The sequence below is a fragment of the Euwallacea similis genome, chromosome 17 (genome assembly GCF_039881205.1).
Source record: "Euwallacea similis isolate ESF13 chromosome 17, ESF131.1, whole genome shotgun sequence".
Lineage (NCBI taxonomy): Eukaryota > Metazoa > Arthropoda > Insecta > Coleoptera > Curculionidae > Euwallacea > Euwallacea similis.
The window spans coordinates 4,362,014-4,377,120 of NC_089625.1; the positions used below are offsets into that span (position 1 = coordinate 4,362,014).

General features: G+C 35.7%; 1 protein-coding gene across 4 annotated transcripts; it reads left to right on the forward strand.

Moving 5' to 3' along the window:
* Positions 1 to 784: 784 nt before the first annotated feature.
* Positions 785 to 14,599, forward strand: east (enhanced adult sensory threshold). Of its 4 annotated transcripts, XM_066398484.1 has the most exons (21): positions 785 to 943; positions 999 to 1,138; positions 3,245 to 3,532; positions 3,594 to 3,939; positions 4,630 to 5,013; positions 5,359 to 5,626; positions 5,679 to 6,020; positions 6,074 to 6,212; positions 6,265 to 7,079; positions 7,132 to 7,362; positions 7,482 to 7,572; positions 9,292 to 9,528; positions 9,589 to 9,815; positions 9,872 to 10,046; positions 10,104 to 10,233; positions 10,289 to 10,441; positions 10,493 to 10,688; positions 10,741 to 10,942; positions 11,002 to 11,197; positions 11,518 to 12,016; positions 12,078 to 14,599. In XM_066398484.1, the coding sequence occupies exons 3-21, from the start codon at positions 3,271 to 3,273 to the stop codon at positions 12,591 to 12,593; spliced, it is 5,409 nt and encodes a 1,802-aa protein (XP_066254581.1). In that variant the 5' UTR covers positions 785 to 943; positions 999 to 1,138; positions 3,245 to 3,270; the 3' UTR covers positions 12,594 to 14,599. The 4 variants fall into 4 exon arrangements, with proteins under 4 accessions (XP_066254581.1, XP_066254579.1, XP_066254578.1 ...); XM_066398482.1 differs by lacking the exons at positions 785 to 943; positions 999 to 1,138 and adding an exon at positions 2,993 to 3,110 and having other exon boundaries at positions 10,499 to 10,688; XM_066398481.1 differs by lacking the exons at positions 785 to 943; positions 999 to 1,138 and adding an exon at positions 2,994 to 3,110.
* The last annotated feature ends 508 nt before the right edge of the window (positions 14,600 to 15,107 follow it).

Consider the following 15,107-nt stretch of genomic DNA (forward strand, 5'->3'; position numbering starts at 1 on the left):
AAAATAAAAATTTATAAGAAATGCACTCTCATCGACGTCATATACAAGATGTTTTATTCTCTTTCATTTATTTTTGTTGTACAAGAGAAGCATGGAAAATATCTAACACAATACTCCTAGACAAGCTCAACAGGCTTCCAAATCGTTCCCTTAGTTACAGACCTATACTCCTATCTTCGTGCCTGTCTAAAATCCTTGAAGGTAATACTAAAAAATAGAATATAATGATCGTCGGTAAATAAATTAGCCTTCGCATGGTTTCAAACTGGTTTTGGGAAGAAAGAAGGCGTTCAGAACGTGTACGTCGTAATAATCCCACTACCGTCTTCCAAACACCTCGATTGAGGCTCTGGAGCCTTAAAAATTCGAGTTGAAGTACTTTGAGGCACTTTCAATATCATAAAAATCAGGACTAAAGTTAGTCCAGCACAGGCTTACTTGCATAATGTATAGAGCCCACCGAAGTGATTAACAGAAAAGTTAAGTTACTAGTGCAATTCCGAAATTTTCGACGTGATTTTTAATTGTTTACTTGAAAAACGATTTTCAAAATGATCGAAAATGTTCTTAAATTAATTAAGCAGGTATAATAAAGCAAAATAATAAAGAGTGCGAAGGCCTTGAACCGAAACGCATTAATGCCTGGAAAATTAATAAACCCATGTATTTGCCAAGTTAAAGCGATTTTATTCGTCCGCCTAGCGGCTAATTCGGAAACTAAACAAAAAATTCCTGGCTAAAGAACCATACCACGTCCCTATTACTATCTAAACTTGACGAGTTGAAAATATATCTACTAAATGTTGAGTCAGCGTGTGATATTGTAAAATTACGCTTTGATTTTTTGGTCGAATTTCGCCAGAAATCGTTTGAAATTTTTAAACATTTTTACAGATTCGGTTAGTACGTGAGTTAATCTTACCAAATCGATAGGAAAATTCGGGTAAAACAGTCTTTTTACAGGTGAAATTAGAGGATTTTTAAACGAGGTTCTGTAGTTTCTGTAGCAAACATCTGTGTCTCGTGAAGTGGTCGGTGGAGATCGGGTGCGATCGGCATCACTGATGGAGTACGTGCTTTCGTCGTTGCAAAGTTGGCGCATCATATAGGTGGCGTTGTCGTTGTGAAACTATTCAGGGTAAGTAATAAATAAACCCTACTTTTTCAACTCGTTTTCCACCCTCAAATTGCTTTTATTCAAGAATTTTCCGTTAAATAACGAAAGCCCCATCTTTAAACCGACCGAATACAACGAAAGATTCACTTTTCTCTCCGGTTCTAACCAAGAAAAGTGTCCTTTTATGTCGACTTGTCGGCGGAAATTTACTAACAGGTCATTAACATTGTTTACGGTTTTTCGTTATTTTTACTAAAATAAAACTGACTCTAAGTCTGATCTAGAGCTGGTCCCAAAAATGCCTTACTCTCGGTATTGCCATTCCAAAAACATTCATAGGACTTTCAAAAAAATGGAAGAGCTATTACTAATAACATTACTGATGACGAGATTGCTACGTCTAAAATAGTCGAATGAATGAATAGTCGTCAGTCAGTCGGAGGTCGGACATTTTAGTACCGGTACTGCGCTGCCGTAGCAACCATAGTTGTTCTCTTACTTTTCTGCTCTAAAGACTTCAGAAAAGCGCTGGGTGCCCCATTTTTGGAATCTGCTACGAAAAGGTTTTGGGGAAGGGGCTTCGATGCGATAGCTCAGAACGACAAAGGGAAATGAAAGGTCGTTTACGTCACATCTTTATTTTTTCTATTTTCTTTCTGGTTTCTTTTTATTAGAATTTGTTGAGACCTCCATTTTTTGGCTCTTCCCAGATGAAATAATTTGGTAAATTTGGAAAAAACTAGATAAGAGACATTCCCAAGGTGCTATAGACATAATTTAAATACCAAATATTATTTTTGGGAATATTCAAAAACTTTTGATTATTTGATATTTTTCAAAAATATGTATTTTACTTTACAGACAAATTTTCTTCTCTAAGATAGGGTGCTACGAAATTTTTATAGTTTGAGGGTTCAGATTTTCAAAACCATCATGAGCTCCATTTTTTCGACAGCCCTTGAATTGTTATATCACACTGTGTGTTAAACATATGCTTCTTTTTGAAAAAACCACACTAATTGAATTAAGAAAAATTTTGAGGTGGTACTAGTACCTAATTGCAATTTGTAAACCTGCAAACTCATTGTAATGTAAATTCTTTCCTCCTAATATTTTATGGATTCAAAAAAAATACTTCCTGTGCAGAAGAGAGACTAATGGAGATATGTTTTAATTGCATTTGAAAGGTTATAAGGGTGAATCATCTTTAAAAGACAGCCTGTAGTATTATCTACCTCGAGTTGAAATCAAAAGAATTTTGAATGGATATTACGGGTGATTATTTAAAAAAAACCTTGGTGATGAGACATAAATGTACAACTAAAGATCTAATTTCAATAGACAACAGATGAATTAATCTAAGACAACTGCTATTTAAAATCCTATGAATCCATATTTCAATGTAAATTTCCTTGAAGTTGCATTTTATGTTCTATAGTAGTTTTTCAAGTTTTTTTCTATCTTCTGAATTAATAATAGAAACCCATGTAATGGATTATTAAAATGAATAATACATATTGAATATATAACAAAGGTTTGATAGGGTGAAACATGTCCAGAGTAGCTAGTTTTAGGAATCACCATGGAAAATTGACTTTCTGCTTGATATCCGATTGACCCGCCAATATAATTTACTCATAAAGTTTCCATTAATAGTGAGTCCAATAATGTTTGCATTTAACTTCTCAATACTATTTGTTAATTGACTTTTAACACTAATATCTGTTGAGATTGACATGACTATATAGATTTCAATAATAATTCTCTTTGGGTTGGGAACTTCATAATTTTTGACACGTTTTACCGTCGGTTATCCTGTTTTATGTATCATATTAAAATACATACAAGATAATGAAATGAGTAGGCACAAACATTCAATAAATTCAATATCTGGGCTTGCGTATAATGTTTATTGTGGCGGAGATATCGACAGACGGCTACAGCTGTAACGTCTTGAAACGCAAAGGAAATAACATTGTTGATAGATGGCTAGGTACGTAACTGAAACCTTAACGCATATCTAGCTGAAACAGCGTTTTCTATTTTATCTGTTTTGCAATAATTCGGATTGCAAATTGTATAGGAAATTCTAAGTCACTTGATTAGATTTCTTTTTTTTTATTACAGCCCATGCAAACGCCCATCCAAATGCCATGGCAACCAGAGTTAAGAAGCAACCAAATACCACCTCCAAGGAGGTAACCTCGTTGCCTGCACAGATTAAGAATGAGGCCATTGGAAGCACTACTGGTACCATTGCGAAGAAAACTGGCAGATCTGTCAAAGCCACAGTAAAAACGTTTAAAGGGGTAAAGAAGACTGTGCAGTTAAAAGCAAAAACGCGAGTCACTAAAAAAACCCCCTTGAAAATTAATCCTAAAAATTTTGCCAGGGTGTTAATGGAAAATAGTAAAGGTAACTTTTAATAGCATGTTATATACATATGTGTTTGTAACAAATGCCCACTTAACTGTAGGTAAAGATGGAAAGAAAATGCTGCTTAAAAACGGCGGTAAGGAGGCTGTGAAGAAATCGCGACAAAAAACCAAAGTGCCTAAAATCAAGCAAGAACCTGTGGAGGATGAGAAAGAAGAGGAAGAACAACCCCCGGTATTGGAGCCAATTTTTGAGGACAATTTGGGGTTGAGGAAGAGCCCAAAGAAACGAGGCAGAAAATCACTGCAAGCCCCCTCATTAATAGATATTCGAAAAATTAAAATGGAGCCTAGTGAAGAGTCCAGTGTTGGTGCCAATGAAGACTTGAAACTTCCAGTTTTAATGGAATCTACTGCTAAAGCGGTGAGAAAACCTGGAAGACCAAGGTGAGGTTTTTTTTAATTTCGTTAGGAACAAGGACATCCAATTGAATCACAACTTTCGTACTTACCATTTCGGATTCGGCTTCCAGGAAAAAAATTTCTTTGAAAAGGGTATTTAGATTTTGTAAACAGTAAACAGGAACGTTATGATTCAATTGAAACACTTAATTGGACGCTCCTTTACATATAGAGCTTTCATTTGAAAACGAACTACCCTAAATATCTTTTAATTTTGTGGAAAGTTTAATTTAAGAAAAAACACATACATTGTTATTTGTAAGGGGAGTTTGAGTGTGCATTTAAAACAACCTCAAGTGATATATGGTTGTAAAGGACACAATAAAATTTCCTATTCAACAGTGAAATTAGTTGGTGCATTCACAAATTACAGCGGAAATTGCGTGGCAATAAAACAAATTACTTTTAAATGCAATTAATTTATTAAAATGAACAACTTTCTAGTGGAGGATGCAGGACCGTGGTTCGAGGGGGGCTTTCATATCATAATAATTGTTGATATCCTAAGGGAGTAGGTCAAACGTTTCACAGAGTAAGGGTGTTCATTTTGGAACGAACGCCCTATATACTATATAATTTACTGAAACCTCCATTGAATCTATCTACTTAGAAAATTATTTTTCTTCTCTAACGATATTTTAAATTATTAGATTCATTATTTTATTAATTTTACAGGAAACCCAAAATCGATCCATCTTCAATCGATGAAGGAATGACAGACCTCTCGTTTTTAATCGATTCGGATCACATAAAACGAGAATTGGTGGATTGCGCATCAGAATCCTCCAAAGTAGAAGAACAGAAAATTAAAAAGTTAACGAAAAAGCAGCGTTTGGAACTCTTGAAAAAAGATTTTATGAAAAAGGAAAATATCGAAAATACGCTTAGAAAATTAGAACCCGCAGATTTTAAAGTCATTGATAGATTAGATTTGAACGTACACAAGTCTAAGACTGATTTGCCTAAGATCAAAAGGAGGCATAGTATTGAGAGATTTCCTACTGGTGCTGTAAATGTGAGTGGAGACAGTTTGGTATCTGTTTTTAGCCAAATGCCAAGGTAAAGTAACTCTTTAATACAAAATCAAATTGGAATTGTGTTGGTCAAACTCTAAATTCTTCTTAAGGCGAGAAATATTATAATAATGATTTGATGTACAGAATTATGATACAAATTAAGTGTGCAAGAGTCTAAATAGTAAAACAAGAGCAAAAACATATGGAACCTTGGGAGAAAACCCGAGAAAGATATAAAACACCCCATATAATTACTGTGTTTTGTATAGTACTAGATCAAGCTTATCAATGCCCTCGATATTAATAGACTTTTGACCAATTCGCTTAATGTATACCTACACATATTACTTAACCCAATGTCTTATGAAATATTATTTGAATTGTATAGAGCCATAAGGCTGGGATCCAAACGGTCAAGTCCATATTCGACGCGATCCGATTCACCTGCAAGACAATTACGTAACGGAAAGCACCGCAAACTCAAGGATTTGAATCTTTTGGCAGGTCTGGAGAGCCCTAAGAGAAGGAAAAGGGTATATTCCGATATGAGTGGAAGTGAAACAGCCTCTAAGCTCTCGGGCTACGAATCAGACAGCAGTTTTTCCGATTTGGCCTCTTTACACGGAAGTGAGAAAGACATTGAGCTGTCTAAAACGGTGAGTGAGTAAATTCTTATTTGATACTTACTTCATATTTATTTTCCTTTAGGTATTAGACAGTTTACTAATAGACGGTTCTTGCACTTTGGAACCAAAATCAGCTACTGATTTAGTTAAACCAGTTATTGACACCAATTCGAATTTGTGCACTGATGCTGTCGCTACTACGGCTCCCAAGTCCACAGATAGCAATTTGACAGCTAAATTACCAGACTCGTGCGAAGTAATCCTTGAATCGCCGAGTGCAAAAGTGCCTCAAAAAGGGTTACTACTGGACATTATGAAACAGACTTTTAACGATTTGAGCGGCGAAAAATCAGCGGGGAGGGTCGAGATGGCGCCATTTTACGGGAGATCGACTATGGAAGGATCAGAAGAACTTCAAGGAGGGGTAAATTTTTGTAGAAAAGTGCCTTTAGAGTAAGAAATTGAGTCATTTTTCAGAGAAAAAATGAATACGCCACCGAAGCGACAACCTCCAAAAGTGGAATTTCGCCGGTTCAGGTATCTACAAACACAATGCCTGAAGAGGATGAGCTTAGATTACTGTTGGAACAAACTGATCCTACTTTAAATACTTTTGGTATGTGTATATAAAATAATTATATGCAACTCAATCATTTATTTATTTGCAGACATTAACAAAGAGAATTTTCAAGGTGGCTGCGTGGTTCATAGTAGCCCTAAACCCATCGAACAAGATCCTTTGTTGGATCAAGCTCCAATCTTGGAAAAACAAGTTTTGAATACTGCAGATGATAATATTTCTATTATACATCTTCAAGCAGCAGCAGATGTGGAGCATTTGGAACCGCCGGTATTAGAAATGGTGCGACCGGTTGCAAAAATCGATCAGAAAAAGCCCGTTGTCGATGACCATAAAATAGGAATAGCCGTTACAGAGAAGGACAATGTGGTGTTGTTTTCTATTGAACACTTGACCGATGACGCAGCCGATCAGGATGTCAGTAATGAAGATTTAAACCAAAGTTCTGAGGATAAAACCCAGGAAGAGGAGAATGCTGAGTGTGAGGAAGTTGAGAGTAATATTGAACTCATCAATACAGAAAAAAACCGAAGTGGAAAAGAAGCTGAAGAGAGCGCCCATACAGATGCTGCTTCTCTAGATTTGCAATCGTCCTCCACAGAACTTCAACGAGAAAATTGCAATCGTATTATACACGACATAAGGCCTTCACCATCAAAAGAAGTAATTTTAAGAGCTCATCATATAGAAAATGAATCCAAGAAAATGAGTGAAATTGAGGTAGGGGAAAAGGAATACGAAAAGACTGGCAAAGAAGCGACTGAAAAAAGGTGTGATAAGAATGAGAGTGAGATTAATGGTAATGAAGAATGGAAGGGAAATGTAGTTGGTAAAAAACAAGTCGGAAAGAAGGTTTCACACGAGTCAGCTGAAGAGCTGGCGAAGAAAGAAAGCATTTTAAATGTGAGTGTGATCTAGTTCATTAGCCGTCGATCATTTTGACTTTCTGTTTTAGGCATTGGGATTACAAAGCCTCAAAACAGCAAAAGGATCACCTTATCCAAAGAGGAAGAGCAAGGCGTCCGCCGCGAAGAGCGACCCGTACACTGGAACTTTAAAAACTGTGATAAAAATTAATAAAAAGAAAAGGAAAAATTCCCTAAAAATGACTTTACAAAAGAGTAAGAGTATTAAACATGACTCGGAGGGCGCCAGCACTGAGGAAGGTTACCAAATTATGAAAGAGGTAAATTTGGAAAATCTTCTCGTCTTCGTATAAAAAATCAGTGTTTTCCGTTGTTCATTTTTCTCAAACAGATTTGACCCAATAGAAAATTATTAATTTTTGGTTGTTCATTGTTTCAGAGTGGTTCCACTTCTTCGAAACACAACAGAGAGTCGTCCGACTCGGCCGGTGCGCATCGCAAATCACATTATTCTAACCGATCTAACATGGGTAATTATGGTTTTGGGTTTAGATATAAACGATTCACAAAAATAGTCGAAACGGCACGTTTTTTTTTTCATTATTTTTTAAAAGCTTGTATCATATCGGAAGCGCATTGGCCCCGTTTTCATGAACAAAAATCATATTCTGAAAGTCCACTTCTTTTACAATAACTAACGAACACTTGTTGAGAAATTTTCTTTTCCCGAACAGATTAAAGAATACATGCAGAATGTTATGTAAAAATTATTAATTTTTTACCTACTGCGCTTGACAGCTCTATTCATTTCAAAACTATCACTGTAACTACGTGGCTTTGAGACCAAACTTCAAGATGACTATTCGTCAATAGTTCTAGAAGAAATGAATTTTCAGAATTTCTTTTACTCATGGAAATCGGTTAATGCGTTTTCGAACGATATAGCGCACTATTTTGACTATTTTTGTGAGAAGCTTATTTTTCAATTAGTTCTCTGGTTTGGACACAACAACTCGTTAGGTACGGTTTTTTCAATAATATCCTGCTTTTTTTAACAAAAACGGAAAAACTGCATAATATTCACAAACAGCGCAACAAGGAAATATCTTATATCTGGGAGGAATATATAGGATTTATAATTCATAAACTGGGATATTTCCTTGGAGTGTATTTTGTGTATTACCTCAATCTGAAAGTTCAAATATGTATTGCAATAATACGTAACGTTACTCCAACTTATTGTATACAATGGCAGTGGTCAAATTTGCCACGCGAATGAACAGCAAATGTCAAAATTAGGCATGCGTTAAATTCCCAGCGTCTCAAAATGAATGAGATTAGTTCGGGTTTATTTACTATCTGTTGTTCATGACTACCCAGTATTTCTAATTAATAAGTTGGAATAACATTAAACAGGATGTCCCAAATTGCAAATACTATAATTTAATCACACATTCTACATCGAAAAATACTACTGGTTTGCTATATAAACTATATACTTTATCGAAAAACGGTTTGTCAAAGGTTGGTGGAAAAAAATTATTGATTGTTGCCAAGCGGCTGAAGATATTTCAATGGATTTTTTATTTACACTGTTTTGAGAACGTTTTGCAATGATAAATATATTTTTAGTTTTACCAGTGGTGTCTGGATTAACACTTTACTAGATATAAAAGAATTGATTTGCTACCCGCTCCAGACACATAAGTTAGGGCATTACAATCAAAACTTCATAAGCTGACGTTGCATTTGTGATTATAGTTACTTGAATTATTTATATCTTGAACGCAATAAAATGTTATTTTTTAAAAACGATTTTTTTTCATTTGAGTAACACTCAATTCAATTTGGAAGAAAAAAGCTGTCTTTCGATTTTTTTATTTAGATTTTTTATTAAACAATTGAAATATCTTTTTAATGCATCTTTAAAAACGGCTTTACAGCCGCCTACTCTTATAGCAAATCTTAATAATTGTCCCTTAACAAAATTTTTGTTATTATGGTTTATGGTATAGCAAACTAGTATGATTTTTTGATGTCGAACACGGGGTTAAATAGTTCCAATAGTAATTCGGAACATTCTGTACATTGGTTTCGGGCTATTCATCATATACGCGTATATGTAATAAAAACGCAGCTCACGGTTTTAGAATGGAGAATATTCATCTGTAAATCACAATTGTCCGTATTTTTTTGCCCCAAGTTAATAAATAACTTGGAAAACTAACGGACCTCTTTATCACAAACAGATGGCAGTAGTGAACAACACACTTCGGAAGGTGAACAAGGTGGTTCTTTCCATGAGAACAAGAGTCAACCAGAAAAGTCCTTGATTGTTCCCGAAAAAGCTAGTTCTTTCAGCATTCATCCTGGCCGGCTTTGTAAAGATGAGTGTTCTTACTGTTTTGGAAAGTTTGGGCTATTTGACACTCCTTGTCACATAGCTCAAATAAAAAGTGTTGAAAGGCAAAACAAAATTTTATCTGGTGAGTACCTACAAGTATATGGGTGTAGTAACGACAAATGAATCGAAACATCAATTTTAGCGGAAAAACACTTGACTAGGGACTCTTGTCTTTGCGACGCCTGTTACAGGCACGTCGACAGGAAATCCAATTCCCCATCCTATATAAATAAGTCGTTGAAACGTAACTCGCTGGTTGCTCCAGGACCAAGACAGAACCACTGCCACGTATTGGGCTGTAACAATGTATCCTCGAATATTTTGCGCAGGAAATGGATTATCAAAATGCGAAAAAGTATTTGTCAAGCGGTTAGTGACAGCGTTAGGGGGGTTTTATCGTTTTTTAAATACGATATATCGCTTAGATTAACATCGACTTGGATAATCCCGGATTGCACTCGATTCCGATTTGCGATGAGCATTTTTCTGCTTTAGAGCACTTAATGATTTGCGCCATGTGCAAAAGACGCCTAGCCAGGAATCACATCCATTATTTAGGGCCTGAAGTGCAAGAATTGAACGAAGCCCTTAAAGATGACGGTAAATCACCGTTTAAACACTCAAATATCTTTTCATTTCTGCTTTTTTCTTTTTTAGGTATTCCTATTGTGTTATCCGATAAGCCGGTAGTCTGTAAGCTCTGCAGATGCTTCGCCTCGATAATTCTTAAAGATCCCGAGGAGCGCATGGAAAACAGCGTGAATTTCTTCAAAGAATACAAAAAGAGGTAAGCAGAGAAATGCTAAAGTAAAGTTCTGTGGAATTTTGACAACGAACCCTAGATTGCTCCACTTCAATGATGCCTCCTTGGAAAACCCCGTAGTTGTTCCCGATAAGATCGATAAAAAGGATGTAGATTTAATCGGCAGAACCAAAAAACGGCCGAAGAATTTTTTCAACGAGAGCGAAGAGGATGAAGACACGTCCGGTGTTAGGTAAAGAGCGTTTTTGTTGATCGATAAAAAAAAGTGAATTTCCAACTACAGAAACAGGTCCAGAGCACCATCCACGGATTCCAGTCATTCACAAAATATCAACAATAATTCCCCCGACGACGGGGACGAATACGAGGGAGTGGATTATAACACTTTAATCCCCGCTATTGCTATGGAGTGTCCTAGTGATAATGAAAGCAAGAAAGAAGTACCGGGAGTGCAAAGAAAAATGCCCAGACTGGAGTTGGTAAGGAGGCATTCCCTAAAGTAAATGCGTATTAAATTTTTTGCTGTTTCAGCTGGGGAGTTCGATAGAAATCTCAAGAGTCTATAAAAACAGTATTGACAAAAACAGATCGAACGATCTAGCGGCTCAGAAATTGGGCCAAAATCCTTCGATATCTCTTAAGCCGACCTACGCAATGCCACGTTCAAATGATCTGTGGCAAGACGGAAAACCAATTTCCACCCCATCCTTGTCGGTGAGACAACTATTTCCCGGTAACGAACTTGTTTTTGATTATTTTCGGTTTTCATTTCTCAACTTGAATAATAAATAGGTGAAGAAGAATTAGGTTTGATGGGTGAAATCGATTTCAAGAACACGTTGTCTCGCACGCCTGAGGGGTGGGAGAAGTGTACAACCACCATCCAGTACGATGAAGACACCAAGTTGCTGTGGCAAGAATTGCAGAAGCCATATGGAAGTCAAAGCAGTTTCTTAAGGCATTTAGTTTTGTTGGAGAAATACTTTAGGTACGTTTTATGTCATATTTTTAGATCAAGGATTACTTTATCGTCAAAAACGGCAATATTGTCGACAAAGTACAAAATATAACAGTTGAACCGGAAAAATAAAGCTAAAAATAGGATTTTTTTTTCTTGACACCTTTCCAAAATATCGACATTAACGGAACTATAAGGGGGGCAAAAATTCTATTTAAAAGGTGAAAATTTATTAATTTCTGAAAAAGCCTGCGAGAAATATTGTAAATACCTATAAGAAACGCGCATTTTTTAAAATAAAACAATTAATTTATTGCAACAATAGTAAGTGCATTTTTTAATTTTTTAAGGAATGGTGATCTGATCCTCTCCCCTACGGCGAGCCACCATGCGATCAACTATAGGGAAAGTGTGCACAACCGTTTGCGGGCGTACGACAACCTGCCGACTGGGTCTGACAATATCCAACCACCCAGCATGGTGCAATTCAATAAAATACACACAAAAACTAGCGGTGGGGGAATAACTAATCATCCCAATTCGAACGGCCTACCACCAGTGACGATTAGCCAGATAGGGACCGGCCTAGATCAACATATTTCTCGAGCTCCCATAACACTTCAACAACTCAACCAACCTCCTCAGTACTCGAAAACTGCAGTTTTATCCACTTTAAATATGAAGAATAAGCCTCCGGGATTGATTTCAATCAATCAAAATGTGCTCTCTCCGGGGCGACCACTGATACCCGGGCAAAAGATTAAGTTCCCAATAACAAAGAATTGGAGACCGAACCTAATTCCCATTGATCCAGCCAAAAAGAGTGAGAGAAGACCCGGGCTTGTACAGGTAAAGAATCTCTTTTGTCATACACAGTGGTTAGTTCTCAGTGTCTACTAAAATTTTTAAGGTAATATCTGGTGGAAAACCCTACCATATCACCTTGGAGGATTACAAGAAAATGTGCGCTATTAAACGGAGTTTCGAGGCCAAACAGAAGAAAATACAAGAGCAACAACAAGCCAAGCAACAACTCGGCCAAAACTCGATCCTAAAGATGTCGTTAGCAAAGAAGGGCGTAATCGTAGGCAACACCTGCAATGGTATTGTGACCGAAGGAAAATCTCTCAGTCCGGTACCCATTTCCAGTGCCGCTTCATCTACCATTACTAGTTTAACTGATAATGGCGAAACTATTTTGGATAAGTTGGACAAACAAGTAGAGCGGTTGGGCAGATCGAGTGAACCAATATCCATATCAGCGATTGCGTTGGAGAGAAATCCAGCCATTCAACTGATACCGAGAATACCGAAATCTTTAACTGTTATTCCGCAAACTGTTCACAAAGACATCAGTGCTAGCCCGCAAAGGAAAACCAGCTCGAGTGCGTCTAGTAACGGTGAAGACAGCAATAGTCAGTCTTGATTCTTGTTGTTGCTGCTGCTGCTGAATTTGCCACCGCAGAATAGTGGAGAGACTTAATAAGTGCCTAAACTTTTCAATTATTACCAAAAAATTAAAGGAATGGAAGAGTGAGAGTAGTAGATGAAATAAGTAGGTTGTAAAGTCCGTCTTTCAAACGTAGGTATATAGCAGAGAATGAATATTCACAAATAATATGGTTAACCGAGACATCGTGTTTTAGATGTATTTCAAGATTTATTTTGCTAATTTGCGGACTAGGGACAAATATATGGAAGTATGTCCTGCTTCATAGAGCCCAAGAAAATATGCCCGGTAATGTATTCTCATCTTATGGTACGATTATCTTTTAACCGACGTCCGATGTAGTTAATTTACAGCCACGTAACTTTAGTTGAGGTATATCACAGTTACAGAGATTTTATACATTAATAACACCAATCCCGGCTGTCAAATAAATAGCAACAGCAAAAATCATACGTTCAAGTTGCACTTATAAAATTTTACGTGAGCCAATGTTATTATTATTTTTATTATTTTTTGAGAGTGAGTAATGTATAACATTAACGGTACTCGAAAGGTAAGCTAAATAAATCAATGAATTTATTCGCATATCTCCAGGCTCGTATCAGTTTGGTGCTCATATATTCGTTGAAAAATCTATGATAATGTGTATAAAGGGCCCGAATTTTCAAATTCTTGGTAGCTTTACCAGAAAGATATTTTCCATAGAAATTAAAAAGTTAAGCAATGCTTTGTTTTGATTTCTTTATTTCTATGGCAAATCCAAGCCTAAACAGTAAATTTTTAACATTCAATTCAATGTATATCTTTGAAGCGGTTCTTTCTTTCTAATGCGGTTTGAAATGGTTTTAATATATTTCATGTTAACGTCACATGGGACTGTTTTTTAAACCGTTTTTAAAAACGTTTGAACCAAGTAAGGACGAAATTGATGCGAAACTTCACATTTTTATGGAATGAAAAGATCAATACGGTTATCGAGAAAACACGACTTATGAATTCAATTCACGTTTCAAAAATCGATATACCAAAATTTGTTAAACGAATCCAAAATGTTCTGAAGCAAAAGCGAATCGCATAGAAAAATCCTTCATTAGTTACAAATATATTTTAGACGCTTGTTAAATTATTAGAAATTTAATATTTTGTTATTGTAAATACTTAGTCCTATTTTTTTAGCGTTTGAAAAGGAATTTGATATATTTATTTATACTAACCAGCGTATTTTTCTCTGATTATGAAATTTAAAAAATTGCCATCCTTTTGCAATTAAATAAAAAGTGCCTCAGTTTATATAATTTTATTCCTTTTCATTATTAGAAACAATTTAAATACGTTTAATATGACTCCATCATGGGGACTTTTTGTAAATATCGTAAGTAGGAACTAATAAAGAACCCACCAAATCTTACTTATTTATATTTTCATAAGAATTGCTGATCATGAATAGCGTAGTGTAAGACTTCGACCTGTTTATACGTGGCCAATGTCCATAACCAGCAATAACAGCACTTAAAAAAAAACGAATTATGCCATTTGCCCATGCATAAACATTCGTCTAGATGTTTCATGTTACATAATTATTATGTTATCACTCTCCTATATATAATTTTACATTAAAACTATCACAGCTAATAAGAATTATTATTAGCAGACTTATTTATTTTCTAGGAATGTAAGATTTTTTACATCCACATGTTTTAGAATTCATAGATTATTTTATTAAGGCTGATTTAAGTTTTTGATTGAAGTGGGTACCTACTCCTTACCTGCCTCCTATTGGGCCACAATCGTGTCCGCAAATTGCAATTAATCAATTCACTAAATTGTGTATGTAGCGATGGGAATCCCGCCGACTTCAATCAAACCACGTACATTTACTATAACTTTATTCTATTTACGTATTATTGAAGTTATATTAAGTATTGAGTCTTGTTTTAGTTTAATATTGTATTTTTTTCATACTAATATGATTTGTAGTTTCATTTAGTTCCTTTATTTATTCGAGTTGTAAAATGTCTGGCTCAAATGAATACATTTTATTTGTTCGAATATTTGGGCGGTAGAAGTGGGAAAAATATCCGGAAAAAGTGTATTAGTTTCTCACATTTGTTACAATTAGTTTTTGTCCGGACTAGTGGCGTCATCTAGATATCACGTACAGTACTAGTTGCTAAATGGGGACAGTTTCCTTCTATTGCATGATGCTCGGTTTGTCTACTCACACCTAGATAACTCCGTAAAAATGATAAAGGGATATTTAGAGTAGTGATATATCGATAGCACTATGTCAAATTTCAGGCAATCTACAATACAAATGAGTGTTATTCACGTTGCATCAGTCGACCTTCGAAAATCGTAAATCAGTTAGAACAAACCGAAATGATTGCATACTGATGTTCTTTTTCAAAATTATTTTCTCTCTAGAAATAGGGTATTTTTACTCGAACTTGCTTCCTTGAATTTTCTATAATGGAAATAGAAACGAGAACG

What these genes read in the sequence shown, in the direction of transcription:
- east (XM_066398481.1), top strand. Translation starts at nt 3,023, where the DNA reads ATGTTTATTGTGGCGGAGATATCGACAGACGGCTACAGCTGTAACGTC. An exon ending in GCAAAACAAAATTTTATCTG is followed by an intron (nt 9,529 to 9,588) that starts GTGAGTACCTAC and finishes CATCAATTTTAG; the next exon opens with CGGAAAAACACTTGACTAGG. An exon ending in TTCAAAGAATACAAAAAGAG is followed by an intron (nt 10,234 to 10,288) that starts GTAAGCAGAGAA and finishes AACGAACCCTAG; the next exon opens with ATTGCTCCACTTCAATGATG.